The sequence below is a fragment of the Carcharodon carcharias genome, chromosome 32 (genome assembly GCF_017639515.1).
Source record: "Carcharodon carcharias isolate sCarCar2 chromosome 32, sCarCar2.pri, whole genome shotgun sequence".
Classification (NCBI taxonomy): Eukaryota; Metazoa; Chordata; class Chondrichthyes; order Lamniformes; family Lamnidae; genus Carcharodon; species Carcharodon carcharias.
In genome coordinates, this window is record NC_054498.1 from 17550384 (window position 1) to 17571220 (window position 20837).

Genomic DNA, 20837 nt, shown 5'->3' on the forward strand with positions numbered 1-20837 from the left:
GCCCCTTTTTCCTCTTCTCTTCGCCCCTTTTCCCTCTTCTCTCCGCCCCTTTTCCCCCTTCTCCCCGCCCCCTTTCCCTCTTCCCGCCCCTTTTTCCTCCACGCCCCTTTTTCCTCCCCGCCCCTTTTCCCCCTTCCCCACGCCCCTTTTCTCTCTTCCCCCGCCCCCTTTCCCACTTCTCCCCGCCCCTTTTCCCTCGATTTCCCCGACCCCTGTTCCTCTTCTCCCGGCCCTCTCCGTCCCGCTCTTTTTCAAACGGAGAACAGCCACCACCGTTTACGTCACCGACATACGTCACCGACATACGTCACCCCCCCCCGCCCCCAGGGCATGGAGGCGGCGCCGGAGAAGAGATTTGAAAAAAGTGCACAGAGAGAGAGAGAGAGAGTTTGTGTAGGCGGGAGAAATAAAAACTCAAGAGACTAGAAGATTAAAACTGGTTTGGAGATTGACGAACTGCCATGGGAGCTTGTGGAGGAAAATAAAATAGCTTTGGTTTATCTCGTATGGGCTTATGGTTTTCGGAGGAGATCGAGGAGGGAAGTAGGGTGAGTGAGTGGAGAAGTGGTAGTAGTGGTGGGGGGGTGGGGTGGGGGGTGGGGGGGGGGGAAGTGGGGGTTGGGGGGGAAGTGGGGGTTGGGGTGGGGGGGGGAAGTGGGGGTTGGGGTGGGGGGGGGAAGTGGGGGTTGGGGTGGGGGGGTGAAGTGGGGGTTGGGGTGGGGGGGGGAAGTGGGGGTTGGGGTGGGGGGGGGAAGTGGGGGGTGGGGGGGGAAGTGGGGGTTGGGGGGGAAGTGGGGGTTGGGGTGGGGGGGGAAGTGGGGGTTGGGGTGGGAAGTGGGGGTTGGGGGGGAAGTGGGGGTTGGGGGGGAAGTGGGGGTTGGGGTGGGGGGGGAAGAAGTGGGGGGTGGGGGGGGAAGAAGTGGGGGGTGGGGGGGGAAGAAGTGGGGGGTGGGGGGGGAAGTGGGGGTGGGGGGGGAAGTGGGGGTGGGGGGAGGAAGTGGGGGTTGGGGTGGGGGGGGGAAGTGGGGGTGGGGGGGGGGAAGTGGGGGTTGGGGTGGGGGGGGAAGTGGGGGGTTGGGGTGGGGGGGGAAGTGGGGGTTGGGGTGGGGTGGGGGGGAAGTGGGGGTTGGGGTGGGGTGGGGGGGAAGTGGGGGTTGGGGTGGGGTGGGGGGGAAGTGGGGGTTGGGGTGGGGGGTGGGGTGGGGGGGGGGGTGGGGGTTGGGGTGGGGGGGGGAAGTGGGGGTGGGGGGGGGAAGTGGGGGGTGGGGGGTGGGGGGGAAGTGGAGGTTGGGGTGGGTGGGGAAGTGGGGGTTGGGGTGGGGAGGGCGGGGAGGGGGAGGAGAGGGGAGGGGGTGAGGGGAAAGTGGTGGGGAGAAGTGGGGGATTGGGGGGAGAAGTGGGGGGGGGAGAAGTGGGGGAGTGGGGGGGGAGAAGTGGGGGATTGGGGGGGGAGAAGTGGGGGATTGGGGGGAGAAGTGGGGGGGGGAGAAGTGGGGGAGTGGGGGGGGAGAAGTGGGGGATTGGGGGGGGAGAAGTGGGGGAGTGGGGGGGGAGAAGTGGGTGAGTGGGGGGGGAGTGGGGGGGGGAGAAGTGGGGGATTGGGGGGGGAGAAGTGGGGGGTGGGGGAGGAGGAGTGGGGGGGGAGAAGGGGGGAAGTGGGGGGGAGAAGTGGGGGAGGAGTTGGGGGGGTGGGGGGAGAAGTGAGGGGGTGGGGGAGGAGTGGGTGGAGGGGGGGGGGAGGAGTTGGGGGAGTGGGTGGAGGGGGGGGAGGAGTTGGGGGGGTGGGGGGAGAAGTGAGGGGGTGGGGGAGGAGTGGGTGGAGGGGGGGGGAGGAGTGGGGGGTTTGAAGTGGCGGGGGAGGGGGATGTGGCAGGGAGGGGGGTGAGGGAGAAGGGTCGGTGAGGGGGAAGTGGCGGGGAGGGGGGGTGAGGGGGAAGTGGCAGGGAGGGGGTGTGGGGGAAGTGGAGGGGGTGTGGGGGAAGTGGAGGGGGTGTGGGGGAGGGGGAGGGGGGTGTGGGGGAAGTGGAGGGGGAGTGGGTGGGGGAAGTGGAGGGGGAGGAGGGTGTGGGGGAAGTGGTGGGGGAGGGGGGTTTGGGGGAAGTGGAGGGGGACGGGGGTTTGGGGGAAGTGGAGGGGGACGGGGGTTTGGGGGAAGTGGAGGAGGAAGGGGGGGTGTGGAGGAGGGGGAGGGGGTGTGGGGGAAGTGGAGGGGGGTTGTGGGGGAAGTGGAGGGGGGTTGTGGGGGAAGTGGAGGGGGGTTGTGGGGGAAGTGGAGGGGGGTTGTGGGGGAAGTGGAGGGGGGGAAGTGGAGGGGGAGGGGGGTTTGGGGGAAGTGGAGGAGGAAGGGGGGTGTGGAGGAGGGGGAGGGGGTGTGGGGGAAGTGGAGGGGGGTTGTGGGGGAAGTGGAGGGGGGGAAGTGGAGGGGGACGGGGGTTTGGGGGAAGTGGAGGAGGAAGGGGGGTGTGGAGGAGGGGGAGGGGGTGTGGGGGAAGTGGAGGGGGGTTGTGGGGGAAGTGGAGGGGGGTTGTGGGGGAAGTGGAGGGGGAGCAGGGTGTGGGGGAAGTGGCGGGGTTGGGGGGGAAGAGGAAGTGGTGGTGGGGGAGGGGTTGGTGCGGCCTGTGTTGGGGTGGGAGGGGGAAGAGCGGGTGAGGGGGAAGAGGGGAGGGGAGGGGGTGTGGTGGGGGAGGGGAAAGTGTTGAGTGGAGTGAGGTATGGGGGGAGGGGGGCGTGGCGTGAGATGATGTGGTGGGGGAGGACAAGTGGGGAGGAGGGAAAAGGTTGGGGAAGGGGATTGTGGGGGTGTGGGTGGAGGAGGTGGAAGGGGAAAATGGGGCAGTGGGAGATTGGGGCAGTGGTGGCGTTGATTGGGGGAGTGAGAGAAGTTTGAGGGTCAGGGCTGAGTTGATTATATTCAGCAACATCTCATACCTCTCTTTAGATCATGAACTCTCTCCTCCATCCCCATCCCCTTTCCGATTTCCCCCTCCTTTTTGTTTTTCCAATAATTTATATAGATTTTTCTTTTCCCACCTATTTACATTATTTTTAAATGTATTTCCAGCCATTGTTTTATATCTACCTTTTAGCCTTTTTTGATTCCTTCACCCGACCCCCAGTAGGGCTATCTGTACCTTGCTCGTCCTGCTTTCTACCCTTAATTAGCACATTGCCTTTGATAATATCACCACCTTCAACACCTCTTTGTCCTTTTGTCTGTGACATCTTTTGGTTATCTCCACCTATCACTTGCCCTCTATCCAGCTCTTGTCCCACCCACCCCCACCCCCCACTTAAACCAGCTTATATTTCACCCCTTTTCTATTTTTCCTTACTTATGTTGAAGAGTCATGCGGACTCGAAATGTTAACTGTTTCCTCTCCACAGATGTTACCAGACCTGCTGAGTTTTTCCCAGGTATTTTTGTTTTTCTCATGCCTTTCGTATGTGTACCCCCAACCCAAGTACCTAGGTATTGGTGATTTTACACAAATCATCCCTCCCCCTTTCTGTAACTTGCTGCTATGGTTTGCTCGTGACCCAGTGCAATTTTGCATAATTTTTTCTGTAACTTTTTTTTAAAAAATGTTTTACTTCATTTTGTATCTCCCTATATATTTTGCAGAATCTTCTTTTATTGCAGGATCCCTCTCCTATGCATATCTGGTGTATGATGTGTGCGCGGCTTTCCTGTATTTTGCTGTCTGCCTGAAAGAAATCCTGCATTATTTTACTGCGCATTTTTAGATTGGGTTCTTGCAGTGCATTGCAGCAGACATGCCATTTGTTGATTGTAATGTAGTTCACCTTGTAGTCCATTTTGACCTAATGATGATTTTAAAAGGCTGTAGTTTAGCAAGTAACTGATGTTCTAATTTGCAAAAGTGTATTTACTCTTGATGAGCTCCATACTAGACTGGAGAGTTGCTGGTCTGTTTACCAATTTTACTTTGTTTTTTCAAGAGGAAAGTGCTTAAACCACAGAAAAGGAAGGAAATTTGACTCATGTTGCTGTCATGCAAACCTCTTGTGATCACTTGGTATCAAAAGTTTGTTGCATCTCAGTGTTTTTTGCACTTATGTGTTTTTACATAGATGTTTACATTTTGCTTTGGGGGAGACTTGCTCAGTGGTGTATATCCTTTAAGCTGCAATTTTGTGTCTTGTCCACCAATTGCTGGAGAGGGTTGGGGTGTCTACAATGCCTTTATTGAATCTTTGGTGCTTTCCCAGAGCAATTCGCATCCACCAGAATCCTTTTTGTAATGTAGTCACTGTCCAATTGGTAAAATGTAGGTACCAATTTAGATAGTGAGGTCCCACAAATGAGAAATGGGGTGAATAAAAACAGGAAATTTCAGCAGGTTAGGAAGCATCATTGTCGCTTATGCAGTGATCTTTGTGTCACAGATCTCTGAGTTTCTGTGGAATAGAGCTTTCATTATTTTTTGACATTTAGAGTCCGTATGATCCTTCATCATATGGACTCGAAACGTCAACTGTATCCCTCTCTGCAGATGCTGTCAGACCTGCTGAGTTTTTCCAGGTATTTTTGTTTTTGTTCTAGGTTTCCAGTATCCGCGGTATTTTTGCTTTCATTGTTTTTGTCTGATTTTTATCTGACTGATAGTTTGAGCATGTGGCACCCTCTAATGGAGACTATACCTCTGCATCATTCCTGTTATAGCTAAAAACTGATCACAGCAGGAAACAGTGTAATAGAAGAGATTGTTGTATAGAAAGACAATTTTGCAAAAAGCTTTGTTTTACCTGAGCCATAGCTTTGTTGTATAATGATAAGTAATGGGAGTGTGAAAAGACATGAGGCCCTGCATGCTTATCTGGCTATTTGTTGAAACAAGTACTGTAGATGTCATGAAACACCAGTGAGGATGGCACTTAACTTATACCATTTTCTTTTTGGTCTGCTTCCTGCTAAGGTGCAATGTTTTCATGCTGATGGGAAGATTTTTGTCTACCTTTAAAGACTAGTTAGCAGCAGCAGGCTCAGGGAAACCATTTTAATTACTATAAGGAACATATCTTTATTTTCTGTTAGACTGGGGGTTAAAATTATATTGGCTGCAGGTTGAAAGACATGCCTACTGGAACAGGGTGAGAGATGTATACAATGTTGTAGTCCTGGAACAAGAGTGTGCCATGAAAGACGGGATGGTGCTGGAAAGGAGCCCTGGACCAAGGGAGTTGACTGATAATAACATTTTAAGTGGCTCCTGACCAGGTTTTGTGTGAGAAGCAGTGCAGCAGAATAGCTCCTAGCCTGAAAGGAACAAAACCTAAAACCTCCTCCTGTATGTGGAAGATTCCAGTAATTCCACAATAATAGCTAGCTGACTTTTTCTTCTCATATCTCTACAACTTGCTGTCTCTGAAAACCCCCTATAAAAAGGAAAAGGGGAAAACCTCTGCTGGAGACATTGGAAAACCAAGTTCTCAACTGGTGAACTAAATACTGAAAAGTGCTGGAAGACCGCCTCATGGCATCAGCAAGAACTGAAAGGAATTTGGAAGACATCAATCAAAATCAACCCATCGAATCCTGTACTCCAGAATTGGTGCTATTGAACTGTTTTATCCCACCCTTAAAATCCAGGTTTTTGTGTGACTTATGTGTCTTGTATGTGTGTGTGTGTGTAGGGATTTAAGAAGAGATAGAGGTTAGGTTATAGAGTTAGAAGTTAGCAGTTCATATTTCTTTCTTGTGCCAGTGGTTAACGACAGTTTGTTCAATAAACAGTTATTTATTTATTAAGTTTACAAACCTGGTGCTTGTATTCTGTTGACCTAAATTAAGCAAACACGTGGGTTGATCACTTTTTGCACATTTGTTGTAGCTCGGGGAGCAATGAGGCTTGACATTACAGCGTACTTTGTATGCCCAGTGAGTCGTGACATTACATCTATCTAAATCCTATGCACTTGAGTTTTAAATGTAAAGCTGATATATTTTGCTCTGTATGGGGTTTCAAGATAAATGTTTTCAAATAATGACAAAGAAATTCAATAACAATTTGCATTTATATGACGCATTTAGGTAGTACCTTTAACATGGTAACATTTCCCTTTCCCAAAGTGCTTCACAGGAGTTTTATCAATAAAACTTGACACTGCACCACATTAAGGAAATATTAGGATAGGTGACCAGAAGCTTGGTCAATGAGGTAGGTTTTTAGGCAGTGTCTTAAAGGAGGAGAGAAGGAAAGAGAGGTAGAAAAATGATCATTCCAGAGTTCAGGGCTTCTAATTGAAGGCGCAGCAGTGGTGGAAAATGGAGATTCTGAGGAGCACAGCGCTCTTGATATTTGTGTGACAATAATCAAAGAACGATTGACAGATATTAGGACCATTGACTAAAAGTTTGGTCCAAGGTGTAGTACCAAAAAACCCCAAAAAGGAGGGAAAAGAGATGGAGAGGTTTAGGATGGAAATTCCTGGAGATTGGGGTTGAGACAGCTGAAGACACGACCCCCAATTGTGGGGCAAAAGTTGGGTTGAAGGTATGCAGCATTTTAGGACTGATGATGATGATTAATGAATGGTCCTTGGTGTGAGTTAGAATAGACGGCGGAGTTTTGATTATGTTTTCATGGAGGTGGAGGATGTGAGGCCAGCCAGGATGGAATAAAATGACTGCACAGAAGGAGGTCATTCAGCCTATCGAGCTTGTACCAGCACTTTGAAAGAGCTACCCATTAGCCCCACTCATCTGCTCATTCTCCACAGCTCCATAAATTCTCCCCCTTCAGAAAGAACTGGATAAAAACTTGAAAGATATTATTGAACTTGCTTCCACCATCCTTTCAGACAGTGCACTCTAGATCAGAATAAAACCTAAAAGCTGCATCTGCTGGAAATCTCAAATGAAAACGAAAAACTGGAAAGCACTTCAGTCAGGCAGCTGCCATGGAGAGAGAAACAGATTTATTTAAGTATAGAGCTAGGAGACTGGAGATAGGCAAGAACAAAGAGGAAGGTTTGTGATCAGGTGGAGGCAGGAGTGATTTTGTAACAAAAGAGATGATGGTGCAAGGGAAAGGAGAGTATAGTGAGGCATTAACAAAGCAAAGGCAGGTCTAGAGGAGGTGTAAACGGTTACAAAATAATGACGAAAACATGGAAAACCTGGCAGATTAAAAGGCTGTTGTGGCCAGAGACCAGATAGGTACATTCCAGGGTTATAACCATCTTTTTGTTCACTCATTCACGGGATGTGGATGTCGCTGGCTAGGCCAGCATTTATTGCCCATCCCTAGTTGCCCTTGAGCTGATGGTGGTGAGCTGCCTTCTGGAACAGCTGCAGTCCATGTGTTGCAGGTATACACACAGTGCTGTTAGGAAGGGTGTTCCAGGATTTTGACCCAGTGATATTGAAGGAACGGCGATATATTTCCAAGTCAGGATGGTGAGTGACTTGGAGGGGAACTTCCAGAGTGGTGGTATTCCCATCTATCTGCTGCCTTTGTCCTTCTAGATGGTAGTGGTTGTGAGTTTGAAAAGTGCTGTCGAAGGAGCCTTGGTGAATTCCTGCAGTGCATCTTGTGGATAGTACACACTGCTGCTACTGTGCATTAGTGGTGGAGGGGGTGAATGTTTGTAGATGTGGTGTCAATCAAGCGGCTGCTTTGTCCTGGATGGTGTCAAGCTTCTTGAGTGTTGTTGAAGCTGCACTCATCCAAGAAAGTGGAGAGTATTCCATCACACTCTTGACTTGTGCCTTGGTGGACAGGCTTTGAGGAGTCAGGAGGTGACTTACTCGCTGCAGGATTCCTAGCTTCTGACCTGCTCTTGTAGCCACAGTATTTATATGGCTAGTCCAGTTCAGTTTCTGGTCAATGGTAACCCCCAAGATGGTGGTAATGGGGGATTCAGTGATGGTAATGCCATTGAATGTCAAGAGTCGATGGTTGGATTCTCTGTGGTTGGAGATGGTCATTACCTGACACCTGTATGGTGTGAATATTACTTGCCACTTGTCAGCCCAAGCCTGGATATTGTCCAGGTCTTGCTGCATTTGGACATGGACTGCATTTACAAGATTATAAGATGGATAAAGAAGAAGAGGTACAATTTATACATTAAAGGAAGCCATCCATTCCACATGTTGATTAGTCTTTTTGTGAAGGAAGAATATCCTGACTTCACTAATTTCATTTTGTGCTGCCTCACGCTACTGTTTAATTTGAGGTTCTGTTCTGGATTCACCTCTTTTGCTCAAGTCCTTTCTTGGGTTTTCATCTTGGATTGCTCAACCATCTTACACCAGGGACACCAGCTTGCAAGTCTTCAGGCCTTGTCTGTACCTTGTTGAGCAAAACGGAACATGGTATTTAAGGTGCAGTCTGAATAGAGCGCTACGTTTTAAAAGAAGAGAAACCGAGTTAACATTTTGAGTCAAATATGGCTTCAGAGCTCCCCTCTCCACAAATGCTGCCAGACCTGCTGAGTATTTCCAGCACCTCAGATTTCCAGTATTTTCCTCTTACTACAGTTTAACCATTACTACTTCTTGATTAGGGAATCAACAGCTGCTCGCTGGCTAAGTTACTTTACAAATTGTAAAAGGCCAACTCTGAAACGTGCATATATTCCTGTCAATTTTACTGTTATGCCCTGTTAAATTCAACCCAATTAGAGTTATTTTTGCAATTCTAAAGGCAAGGTATGATTATAGGTGCCAGTCATATTATCCTGTGGAAATGGAAAAATAAATTTGTTGTTAGTAACACAATCAAATTGTTTACTTACTTTGGGGTTGAGATTTTTGAGTTAAATATTCTTTAGCCAGTGCTGTATTGGTCCCTGCTGGTGACATTTTTTTAACTGTTTCTGTGGATGTCTGAATTAAGGATACTAAGGATCATACGAACTTTAAAACAGATCTAAATTCTGACTCCTCGTCTGTTTCAACGTTGGCTCACTTTGTAAATATCAGATTTGTGTAGGAGATTTACTGTTCTAATTATTTAAAATTTATTTAAAAAGTAATATTGCCATCACAATGATCCGAACAAATAATAGCTCAGTTTCAGTACTGCAGTCGCACATTATTAGTTGAATTCAATGCAATGCTTTACAACACACCAAAGCATGATTTCCACAATCACATTAATGGGTTTTAGGCATTTAAGTTAATTCTATAAAATTCACGCTTATATTTAATTGAAAGTTAGCGTAATGCATTCTGATGGTGACTGTGTCATCTCCAGTGCCTCAAATTGCAATGTACCACTATTTTTTTTCCAGTTAAACACTAACTTCGTTTGATGCTTTCCTGCTTTTCGGACAGGGTCACCACTTTCGGGTGATCAGTTGTCTGTTAGATGGAAGTCTTAGCATTCTCAATTAATTAGCACACACGGAGACCACGTGCAACCTGTCAATGGTTCCTCAAGAAGAAGCACAGCCTGAACGTTTCACACCACAAACGGCTCTAGTTTAGTTGTTTGCCTCATGGCCCTGCAGCCGCCACACAAAGATTGTGGACGTTCGGCCTTGAGGACAGTGTCGGAGAGATCCAACTGAATGGCTTCCATTGATGTCCCACGTTGTCCTACCCACTGTTCACTGCAACACCATCGTGCTTAGTGAGATGGGAAAAAAATCATGAGCGACACCAACCTTACCATTCATGAAGACTTGAAAGCCGCACCACGGAAGTGCTTAAAACGGCTCGGATTGTTCTGTGAAATATCAGCTACATAGATATTAGCTGCTATCATCTCTACCCAGATGACCAGAACTGTGGGTCTCGTGCAGCATGAGGAACCAACACCTCATCACAGACCCAGCAGCAAAGACCCCTGCTTTCAACCACCCTTAAACTGGTCAGTGCTCAACTAAATATGACACTTGCACAAGTAGAAGATGAGTGACGACTCAAAATGAGATTGTGGTCTTGAATCCTAGGCTGTGGAATGCGACACTTAACTTGCCCACTAAGGTCTGTTGCAGGAGGCATGACATTTCTCCACTTGGCATCTCAGGAATCCATCGAATGGATAACCAAACTAGGCACCCCTATAAACTTTTCCTGTCAAATGGAACTAGCACCAACTTCGTTTCTCAGACTTTATAATACCAGTATTGCGCAAAAAAAGTGTTTCCTGGGGAAAAAGTCATGGTTTACCAGGCAGCAGTGATTCCTGTGCTCCTATATGCTTTGGAGGCTTGGAGAACTTACTGCAGACACCCCAAAGCACTGAAGAAGTACAAACCCGTGATGGCTTCGCAAGATCCTCCAAATCCGGTGGCAAGAAAGGCAGTCCACCAGCAACATCCTCTGCCAAGCCAACTCGCCCAACATCAAAGCGCTAATCACTCAAAACCAATTCCTTTGGGTAGAACATGATGTTCATATGTCTGACACCAGATTCCTGGCGCATCTACTAGGCTGTGTGAAAGGGAAATCAAGTTTAACTAATGAGTTTTTTGACGAAGTAATGTTGAAGGTGGATAAAGGGGCAACCGGTAGATGTGTGCTTAGATTTCCAAAAGGCATTTGATAAGGTATGACATCAAAAGTTACTACACAAAAGCACATGGTGTAGTGGGTAATACTCATTAGCATGGATAAAGGATTTACTGGCTAACAGGAAGCAGAGAGTAGGATAAATGGGCCATTTCCAGATTGGCAAACTGTTTTAGCTAAATTTGCCGATGACACCAAGATAGTTAGGAAAGTAAATTATCAAGAAGTAGTTGAGAGTCTGCAAAGGGATATAGACAGATTAAGTGAGTGGGTAAATATTTTGCGGATGGCATATAACGGGCAAGTGTGTGCTTGTTTCACTTAATGTTGTAATATACTTGGAGGGGGTGATGTAGTGGTATTGTCACTGGACTAGTAACCCAGAAACCCAGGGTAATGCTCCGGGGGCCTGGGTTCAAATTCGATCAATAAAAATTTGGAATTGTCGTAATCTGGTTCACTTCCTTAGGGAAGGAAATCTGCCGCCCTTAACCTGGTCTGGCCTACATGTGACTCCAGACTCTCTGCAATGTGGTTAGCTCTTAACTGCCCTCTGAAATGGCCTAGCAAGCCACTCAGTTGGAACTGACTTGGAAATACATCGTCGTTCCTTCATTGTCGCTTGGTCAAATTCCTGGATCTCCCTCCCTTGCACACACCATGGGCGTACCTACACCACATGGACTGCTGCGGTTCAAGAAGGCAGCTCACCACCACCTTACCAAGGGCAATTGGGGGTGGGCAATAAATGCTGGCTTAGCCAGTGATGCCCACATCCCATGAATGAATAAAAAAACTTAGCCAATTTGAGTCTATTGCATGTTAATTCTTTAAATGTTTAAATAAGCTAGTAAATATATAATCCCGCATAGTATTCTGTATATACCGCCAAGAGCCCCTCTCTTTAGACTCTTAAGTGGGGAGATTTGTTATTGAAGTGAGACCTCCAGACTCTTATTATTTCTGGGATATTTATGACCTAGCTGATGCTTGTTAAAGATGGCTATCTGGAAGAAGGTAATTTTTTTTCCTTAAGGAAGAGGGAGATCAGCTGTTCAGACCCAAACACATGTCTGAAAGATCTGGCTAGCTTAAATTTAAGAGTAATTGGGAGCATTTCTCTAATAATTTAGATTAACCCCATAAAGGGTTATGGTTATAAACCACTTCATGAAAACACTTAATACTGCTGAAGGGAAGAGGGTTACTAGATATGATTAATTTCCCTAGTTATTTCATGTTTTTTTTTTACTGAAGTTGAAGGCTTGTAGTTCAAAATACTAGTTTGAAGCTTACAGTTGGAAATTATTAACGTCTGCAATATTTTTTGGTTTGGCATTTATTACATTTGATCTGGCCCACAAAAAAATATTGAAACCCACAAATCGCTCTTGTAGTCGAGGATTGTTAAATTACTGTGACATGCTTTCTGCTTGCTTAGAAAAGCGATACTAAGACGGCTTAAGAGACTGCTAGGAACTTGTGAAAATATTTTAACTAGTGGCAATTAATGCCCTTTTTCTTTCAATTACCTCCCCTCCATCTGATTTTTGTTTCTGTTTGAATGGATAGATGTGGAGGGAGGGAATTATGTTGTTAAATCTGGTACAGTTACTTTTGTCATGGTACTTGCATCATTAAGTTAAAAGCAAAATACTGCAGATGCTGGAAATCTAGAACAAAAACAAAAATACCTGGAAAAACTCAGCAGGTCTGACAGCATTCCCACCCCCTTTCCAATCCCACTTTTTCCAATAATTAAATTATAACTTTTTCTTACAAATATATTTTTCTTTTCCCTCCTATTTTTAAATTTATTTGGATCTATTGTTTCATCTCCACCTTTTAGCCCATTTCGATCCCTTTCCCCCGCCCCCACTAGGGCCATCTGCCACTTGCTTGTCCTGCTTTCTACCCTTAATGTCCCCATTAGCACATCCTTTAAATAATACCACCATCAACACTCCTTTGTCCTTTTGTCTATGACATCTTTGGCAGTCTCTTCTTGGCCTCCATCTATCACTGGCCCCCTATCGAGCTCTACCTGTCCCACTCACCGCCCCCCCCACCCCCCAACCCACCAGCTTATATTTCATCTCATTTCTATATGTCTTAGTTCTGATGAAGGGTCATACGGACTCAAAACATCAACTGTATTAGCTCCGCAGGTGCTGTCAGACCTGCTGAGTTTTTCCAGCTGTTTTTGTTTTTGTACTTGCATCATTAGTTTGGAACTAAATCAAGGATTTAGAACAAATAGTTGGTGTGCCAGATTGGGGGTACCTTGGCGTTCACCCTTGGGTTTCAATCCAAATTAAACACATTGTGTTAACTCAACCATATATGTAGTGCATTTTTTTTCTCTAATGAAACCAGATTGTTTTGAGTGTTGGCATCAACAAAGATTTTGTTTTTTGACATTTTTTTTTCTTTCCAAAGAACTTCAACAATGGAATGCCTTTTAAAATTGAATTATTGGCTTTCACATTTTATAGAACCTTAAAAGGTAAGTATTGAAGAGATGGGACACCTAATGGCTGTCTGTGTTTTTTTTAAATTAAAAAGCATTCTATTCACCAAAAGTTTCACTTCAAAATCTGAGAGTTCAGGTCTCTGTAGCTGGTGAATATTGAAAGTGAAGTGTAGTTTCACTTTTACACTGGTAGAGGAAGCTAAAGCTTCAGCTCAAAATACAAGCACAGAGAAAGAAACTATAACCTTAAATGATATTATTCTGGTTCGTTGTCATTATTGCTGTAGTTAGGGCAATCTTTATGATTTTGTCTAGGTATAAATTTGCTTATCTTAATTTTTAGATCTGCTTGTTGAATCACTATAGTTAGTTTAATAGTGAATGGTGGATGATAAATATTTACAATCCCTGCTGATAGCTGCTCTTCAGAGAGTGTACTTGGCAGTTGGTTATTGGCTGAACCTGCAGTGATTGTCACGAGTCTGTTTCCTTTGCCAAATAGGCAGCATGCAGCACCTAAAGGCTTCCCATTCGTTATTGCTTCTGCTACAGCACTGGAGGTAGATTGAATTACCTGAAGTTTCTGATGAGCCGACTTTTGTTTGTTCGTGTCTTTTTATCTGTGGAATTAATTACGGATTATTATTAGTAAAGACCTATAATGGTATGTATTTTCATTATTTGAGCTCTTGGTCGTCACAACCCTTTTGTTGCAATAGGGGGTTCTTAAATTACAAGTTAAGATCATACACTGGAGCATTTTTCTACATGAGGAATGTAGTTCATTTAGAAACTTGGCTGAGAATACATTAAGTGATGGAAGATGCCTCCCCTTTAATATTGTAATATATTGTGTACATTTTTCTTAGGTTGTGATTAAACACTGTAATATTTAGAAGTCAATGCTACAAGTTGCTAAGTGTAATGAGTTGTCTTCAGTTCGACCAAAATTCTGTGAAAAATCATTTAATTCCTTAAATTACAGAAGAAGCTCTGTAAAATTCCACATCTACTTTTCTCTTGATGGCACCGTTTAAAATTAGCAATCCGACAACATAGTGCGTTCGGTGAACAGGGTCTTTTGATCAATCTGTCCTACTGAGAAAGGACATTGTAACAAGTCTTAGTAGAAATCTTGGTGTGTGTCTGCCACTTAGTGGTGGTTTGGAAAAACTGCACTGCTTAAAATGTATAACCACAGTGCAATAAACAGCAGGTTGTTGTTCAGTTGATTATACCCTGTATTGCACTTTTTAATGTTATAATACTTCATTTTTGCACTAGCGTCTTGCTTACTTACACGAAACACTTGCATTTATAATATACGTTCACTTGAAGTAGCAGATGGATGACTGATATACAGCCTTGAGTAAATTAATTGAGATAGTATCAAAGCACAGGGATCACTTGTTGTGAAATGGTAGCACAACGGACTCCAGATCAGAAGGTTGTGTGTTCAAATCACAATAGGCTGACAACAGATTAGGGCCTAGATAGGGTAGACAGGAAAGACCCGTTTCCCTAGCTGAGGGGTCAATTACCACGGGGCATGGATTTAAGGTGATTGGTAGAAGGATTAGAGGGGATGTGAGGAAAAACTTTTTCACCCAGAGTTTGAAAGGTGTTTGGAATTCACTGCCTAAATTGGTGGTTGAGGCTGAAATGTTCAACTAATTTAAAAGGTACCTGGATCTGCACCTGAAGTGCTGTAACCTGCAAGGCTGCAGACTAGGTGCTGGAAAGTGGGATTAAAAATGAGCAGCTCGTTTCTTTTCTCTTTTTGGCTGGCACAGACACGATGGGCTGAATTGCTTCTTTTCTGCACCGTAACTTTCCTATGGCTTGAGTTTAGCTAAACCCCTCATCTTGCAGCATATAGATACACAGGAGTTATGTCATAAAACCAAGTGATTTGGATAATTGGTTTTCATGACTATATCAAAATGTTTTTGATTCCTATATCAGTTTTAAGATTTGCAGACGATAACCCAACTTGAAGCTTTTAACCTTTCTTGTAACTACCATTTTTTTATTGGTCCGCAACTGTAATGCTCACAGTCCAATCTTGACTGAACATACCGTGAAGTGCTTACACTGTATTTAACAATTATAGTGCATTCTGTATTTGAATATCTAACTGGAATAAGTCAATATTGAACTCAAAGAGCCAAATTCAGAGAAAAGGTTAGAATATAGTAAGACCCTGCCTCTAGATAAGTCTTTGGTATATACTGTAAATGTGCCAGAACTGTTCATTCACTTTTTAAACTCAGTTACTTTGTTTTTTATTAATTGGAATGTCAGTTGTCCATTGGACATGCCTGTGCAATGCTAATTAATAACTTTATCTCTGCCACTGAAATTGGGCAGGGATAATGTTTTCACCCTGTTTGTAAACAATATATTTCAATAACTATTGGATGGACTTTAATGAAACTTGGTACACAGGTTATAGTCTAAGGGAAAACTGCTCATCATTTGGCAGACAGGGTAAATTTACTTTTTTTTAGAATGTTGTGGATTGTTTTATTTAGAATGCAGTGTTAGTCTCAACTGCTGTGTGGAATTTATCACAGCTATCAAAATGTGAGCAGAGTTTTCAGAGCCGGTTGTTGGATATGCCTCCTAAGTGAGGTGGAAGCTCTTAATAAGAAGATTCATTTTTTTCAGCTTTGTAGTGTTAGCATCAACCAGGCAGGGAAAAATCTTGGTGGAGGTATGTGCTCTGAATAGTCTCTTCACTTGTTACTAGTTTGAGATTGCTTTAAGTCCAGTTTTGAGATATACTCCTTGCTAAGCGCAATAACACAGCTGCTTTTTCTTTTCCACAAGTTCTTGTGCAAGCTACAAAGCAGATGACATTGGAGCTCAGAGTTTTGATTTTTAAAATGGCATTCTTAAAATAAAACAATATCCTATCTCTGTGAATGTAATTTTACGTTCAAACATTCTAACATTGGAAGTGATTCCCATGAAATTAGGTGGAAGGCATATAATAGTCCTGCAGACTTGTTTGAATATTTCACAGCAGTTTGCAATTTTGAATGGATTCATTTTTAATTTCCTTCCAAATTCTCTGTTTGTACTTCAGAACTTGATGTAAACCTAATAGGCAAGTGTGATGAGAAATAGATTAGTTAAACCAGCACCACTGGTTATATCATATAGTTGAACTGCTTTTGACTGACTAGTCAGTGAGTAATAGTGAGAGGTTCATTGTATAAATGATTTAAGTAATTGATCTTCATGAAGATTTTTAAAAATAGGAAGTGAGGTAAATGTATTCACTTAAGAGGATTAGCATGCCACAAATTGGGAGCAGGTAATTGGGATTTTAATTTACAGTTTGTGAACCACTTTATAAATTGTATTTTATATAGCTTTGTATTTGGCTCATTTTAAGCCCCAGCTAAGACTTGTTTAATTGACACTTTACCCCAGTAAATCTCATGGTTCATTGTAATCCTGACAGTGCAAATTAAACATGCAAACTACAAAGAGAATTACTACAAAGAAAATGGTTGTCTTTGTTGGAGATTAGAGTGTAGCTAAATAGAAAATGAGTCAGGTAAACCTAGTCTTTTGACTCACAATTTTAAGAATTGAGAGTGAGTAAAGCCTCTTTTGTGTTGCTGTTAACAATGCTAGATAAATGCCAGTTCCAGCAGACTATGCTCCAGTTCATTTCGATAAAACTGATGAACAATTGAGTCACCTGTTGCAATATGTTCTCTTCGTGTTGATTCCTAATGATATGAAGTTTATGGCAGGAAACCTGGTTCCAATAAATGAGCAGGGACAATAACTGTCTTAAGCAAGTAGTTGTTAAAAGTGAATAATGAAACAATGCATATTAACTATTGTCATTAGGATTCGTTCTTTTTAATTGTATTTTTCTATATTGTCTGACACATCATTCTTGCTATCATTTAAAATGCATTTAAATTGTGAAAGAAATTGCACCACACTGAAATTATTTTATATTTGCAAAGACTGCCATTTCAAATGTCTAGCTGTTAATTAGCATGTACATTCTGCACTATGATATACAGTGTCACTTTTAAAACAAAGAGCTGATTTAATTTTAACACTCTGTTCTATTCCTTCTAGTTAAGGCTCTTTATTTTTTATCCGGAGCAGCACAAGGTCTGGAAGCATCATGATGGCCAATAAAAGAAACCTCGATCGTATGGATTCACTTATTTGTAGCAAGATGCCTCGACTGGAGAACGAACACAGTGGATTATCAGCAGGGCTTTGTAAACCCAGTCCCCTACCTAGTTATGGTGTTGAAAATCCTCTTAAGTACACTGGATCTTATTTAGCATATCATCTTCGAAATCGTGATGGAGCTAATCTACTACCAGGAGCCTGGAACCAGCCACGACCTTATATGCAACACATGGGCAGTCCAAATATCCAGTCACAACCAGGTGATATTTCACGTCTCAGCAGCCACTTATATCAGACAGAATCTGAAACTGGACCCCGGACATTTCAGTCATCTGTAAGCGAGAATGATAAGCTTGACTTGGTGAAAGATCTGATGAACGTTCGGTCAAAATGGGTCACTTTTGTTGAACGGCAGAAAACCTTGAGAAAAAGCCAGCATCTTCCAGCTGTGCTTTGCTCCTCTGCGGTTGAGAAACAGAGTTTAATTTCACCTCCTTTATCTACAGTTAGCAACTGTACAAATGTAGCATTTCCACAGCCGGTATATAGAAATAGTGTCTGTTGTTCAGGAACTGGTTGCTCTTTGGAAAATTCATTGGATCACCTTCATAGGAGAGGACAGGAAACTGAATGGAGGATGCCACCTCCAGTTACTTCAAGCTGTTTACTTGTGAATAACAATGAACTGATTCATAGTCAGCAATATGGTAATCCTCTTGTGAAAAATAACTCATTGCATCATGGACCTGGCAACATGCAGGTTAACTCTGTGGCCAGAATCACAAAAGAAACTGGGAAACCACCTGGAGTGCATTTACCTCTATGTCGAGGATATGGAACTTACAATAGTAGCATTCTACAAGATCCCAGATATTCTGCACTCTCGTATGAAAACTCTAATGGAAATGTACCAAGCCATAGTAACATGTCTATGCGTAACATCCAAGACTTCCAGAAAGGTCCCTTGCATCCATTTGCAAGAACTGAAGTGCAACAAATACAACCATCTTTGTATTGTGATAAGCTATCACCGCCAAAGTTTCCAATGCCAATTCAGCCAAAAGTTTTGCACTCTCGGAACACTATTTCAAACCAGCAAAGTGCAGGTACTTACTCATTGTTACATCCACATAGCTACAAAGCACAGGTGGGCCATTATTCCGTTCCATGCACAGTTGGGCAGCTGCCTGTACCCAGTTCCACTTTTGCTGGCCAACTTAGTCCAGGGAATCCTTACGTACAGACTTTAGAATCTCTTGGATATCCTGCTCATCCTCCTTCAAAGCAGAAAAGTGTGTCTGTGACCAATCCTTTGATTCATCCTGCATCACAGCCTACAGCGCAACCAGCTGAGTTTGAGCCACAGAGTCCCTCTGGAAACAAAGTGTCTCCATCTCACCAAGATCCAACAAATGCAAGGCATCTTTCACCAGACATGTTACGTTTCAGGTCACAAATCATTGCACAAACAAATGAACAGTGCTACAATTCATTAAGCTCGCTTTATAGTAAGGACTATGCTGGTCAGCAACAGTTGATAAGTAAACACAGTGCCTTTCACCCTGTACAATCTGGAAAACAACTGAAGGGGCCATTTGAGAGACCTGCTGGCTCCCCTGCAGATCAAAGACCAAAGGACATTTATATGCAGAAGCATAGCCCAAGCATTTCATCCAGTGGTGATCATGGTAGGCCTATATTCAGTAAAGAAACTGAGAACCTAAATAATAAACCAGTAGAACTTAGACTGGAAAGCCCACCAAAAAGTTATACTGCTAGTCCAACCAGAAGAACATCTGTGATTAATTTCTCTCCTGCTTCCTCCCCTGCTTCTAATGAAAGCAAGAGGGCAACTCCCCCTCCTTCCCCTCCTATGCCAGTGATAAACAATGTGTTCAGTTTGGCACCTTACAAAGCTTACCTAGAAGCCACAGGTCTGTTCTTTTCAAAATGCCTGAAATGTCGGCTGGACTGCGATAAATCATGTTCATGTTCTTTAGAAAATAAAACCCGAAACTGCAGAAATGATGGTGTCGTGGATCTGGATTCCAATAAGCATAGCCCTCTGAGGGTTCCAAAGGCCATCAATGAGTTGCAACCTAAGAATGCTGAATTGAGAAAAGACGACCCTTCTGTGTGCGTAGAACCTACTAATGCAAAAGGGGATGATGAACTAAATAAAACAGTAATTGAGAAGAACTCTTCCGACATTCTGCACCAAGAGATTAATTTTTCACCTGACCTCAGTAGGCTTATAAATGGCACACCTCAGCAACATGGTAATTGTGATACAACTTGTGCAGTTGACCATGATGATGGGAAGCTTGAGATGAACAAAACGAATTCTGACACGGCGTTGGACCTCAGCATTAAGACAAAAAATCCACTTTTGGATGTCACTAAGCAAACACCAGTTTCTGATGGGCCTGAAGAATTGAAAAGCACCAAAGAAATATCAAACGAAAAGGAAGAAAATACTGCAGAATCTGAGAGTAATGCAGAGAAGCAAGAAAGCAAAGCTCCATCAGTAGAACATGGTGATAAGACTATTGTTACAAACTCTATTGAAACCAGCAGCATGAGTGACCGCCATAGGATAGAAATGAATAAATATAAAATACTGAGACCTGCCCCTCCAAAGGTTGCTGAAAATCATTCAATTCGGCCATCTGAGGGCATCACTGAAGTTAAAAAATTTAGTTTAATCGGATCAGTTGACCCATCAGTGTTAATTCTGAGGAACCTGAAACCCCTGAAACGAATATTACCCGACGTGGCTAAATCAATTGTGAGTTCTGTTCCAGAAGCTAGGAAGTCACCTTGTGAAACTAAAGTTGATTTGCCCTGTAATGACGGAGCAATGCAGAATGAGAATGATGCTTACAATTATTTTGTGCATCTTCATCAGTCCCTGTGTGACATGATTACACAGTCTGTTGCTGAAACTTCTGAAGAAGTTCTGCGTGCGTGTTTGCAGGACGTCGAAGGACAGGAAAATCCAAAACTCAGGTCTTCGTTAAAGTCAAAGAACAGTCCAAGAAACTTTGAGGCATTAAAGATGTCAAAATCGAAAGGAATTTGGCGCAACCATGGCAGAGTTCAACTGACCCTGCAAAAACTGCTTTCTCACCTGGAGAGCTATATTTATTCTAGAACATGCCCATTTCCCCATGTAATAAGGGCTGGCACGATTTTTATTCCAATATACTTAGTCAAGGAGAAACTATTTTCTAGCCTTAAGGGAGCAACGATTGATAAAGTTTTTCAGGAGCATAAAATAGAACTGCGACCAACTACCCTTTCAGAGGAGAAGAAACTGCAAAATGAGTTGCAGCTCCAAAGGTGTTCATCCAGATTAATCAAGCTACTTTCCTTAAAGCAGTTACCTGAAATCTATCAAGATTTGCTGGATGTTCTTTGGCATTCTTGTGTGAAAATTCATCTTGGTGAGTACTTTTACACTTTGCACTTTGTGTCTGCTGAGAGCAGTTCTTCAGAGAAGCTTAATCTTAACCAATGACACAGTTATATTGTAACTTGGAAATGTTTAAAAGCTCTGTCTGCTGAAATAAAGGTCAAATGTTTATCACAGGGATTCTTTTACTGTAATTTCATCAATAACCTTCCGTCGCTTTCTATAATTGCTCTGCATCTTAATATCGCTTCCCAAGCTACACTAATTAAATTTGCCTGCCACTTTTCACA

General features: G+C 43.7%; 1 protein-coding gene across 6 annotated transcripts in view; it reads left to right on the plus strand.

Moving 5' to 3' along the window:
• c32h15orf39 (chromosome 32 C15orf39 homolog) overlaps positions 1-20837 on the plus strand; it is an 82798-nt gene that overhangs the window by 53816 nt on the left and 8145 nt on the right. For 2 of the 6 annotated variants that reach the window (XM_041178406.1, XM_041178400.1), the window contains exon 4: positions 17070-20578. In XM_041178406.1, the coding sequence (XP_041034340.1) occupies positions 17119-20578 (3460 nt within the window). In that variant the 5' untranslated portion in view covers positions 17070-17118. Of the gene's footprint in view, positions 1-457; positions 549-13454; positions 13624-17069; positions 20579-20837 lie in introns of those variants that run through there. The other 4 variants (XM_041178403.1, XM_041178402.1, XM_041178404.1 and 1 more) reach the window with 4 other exon arrangements.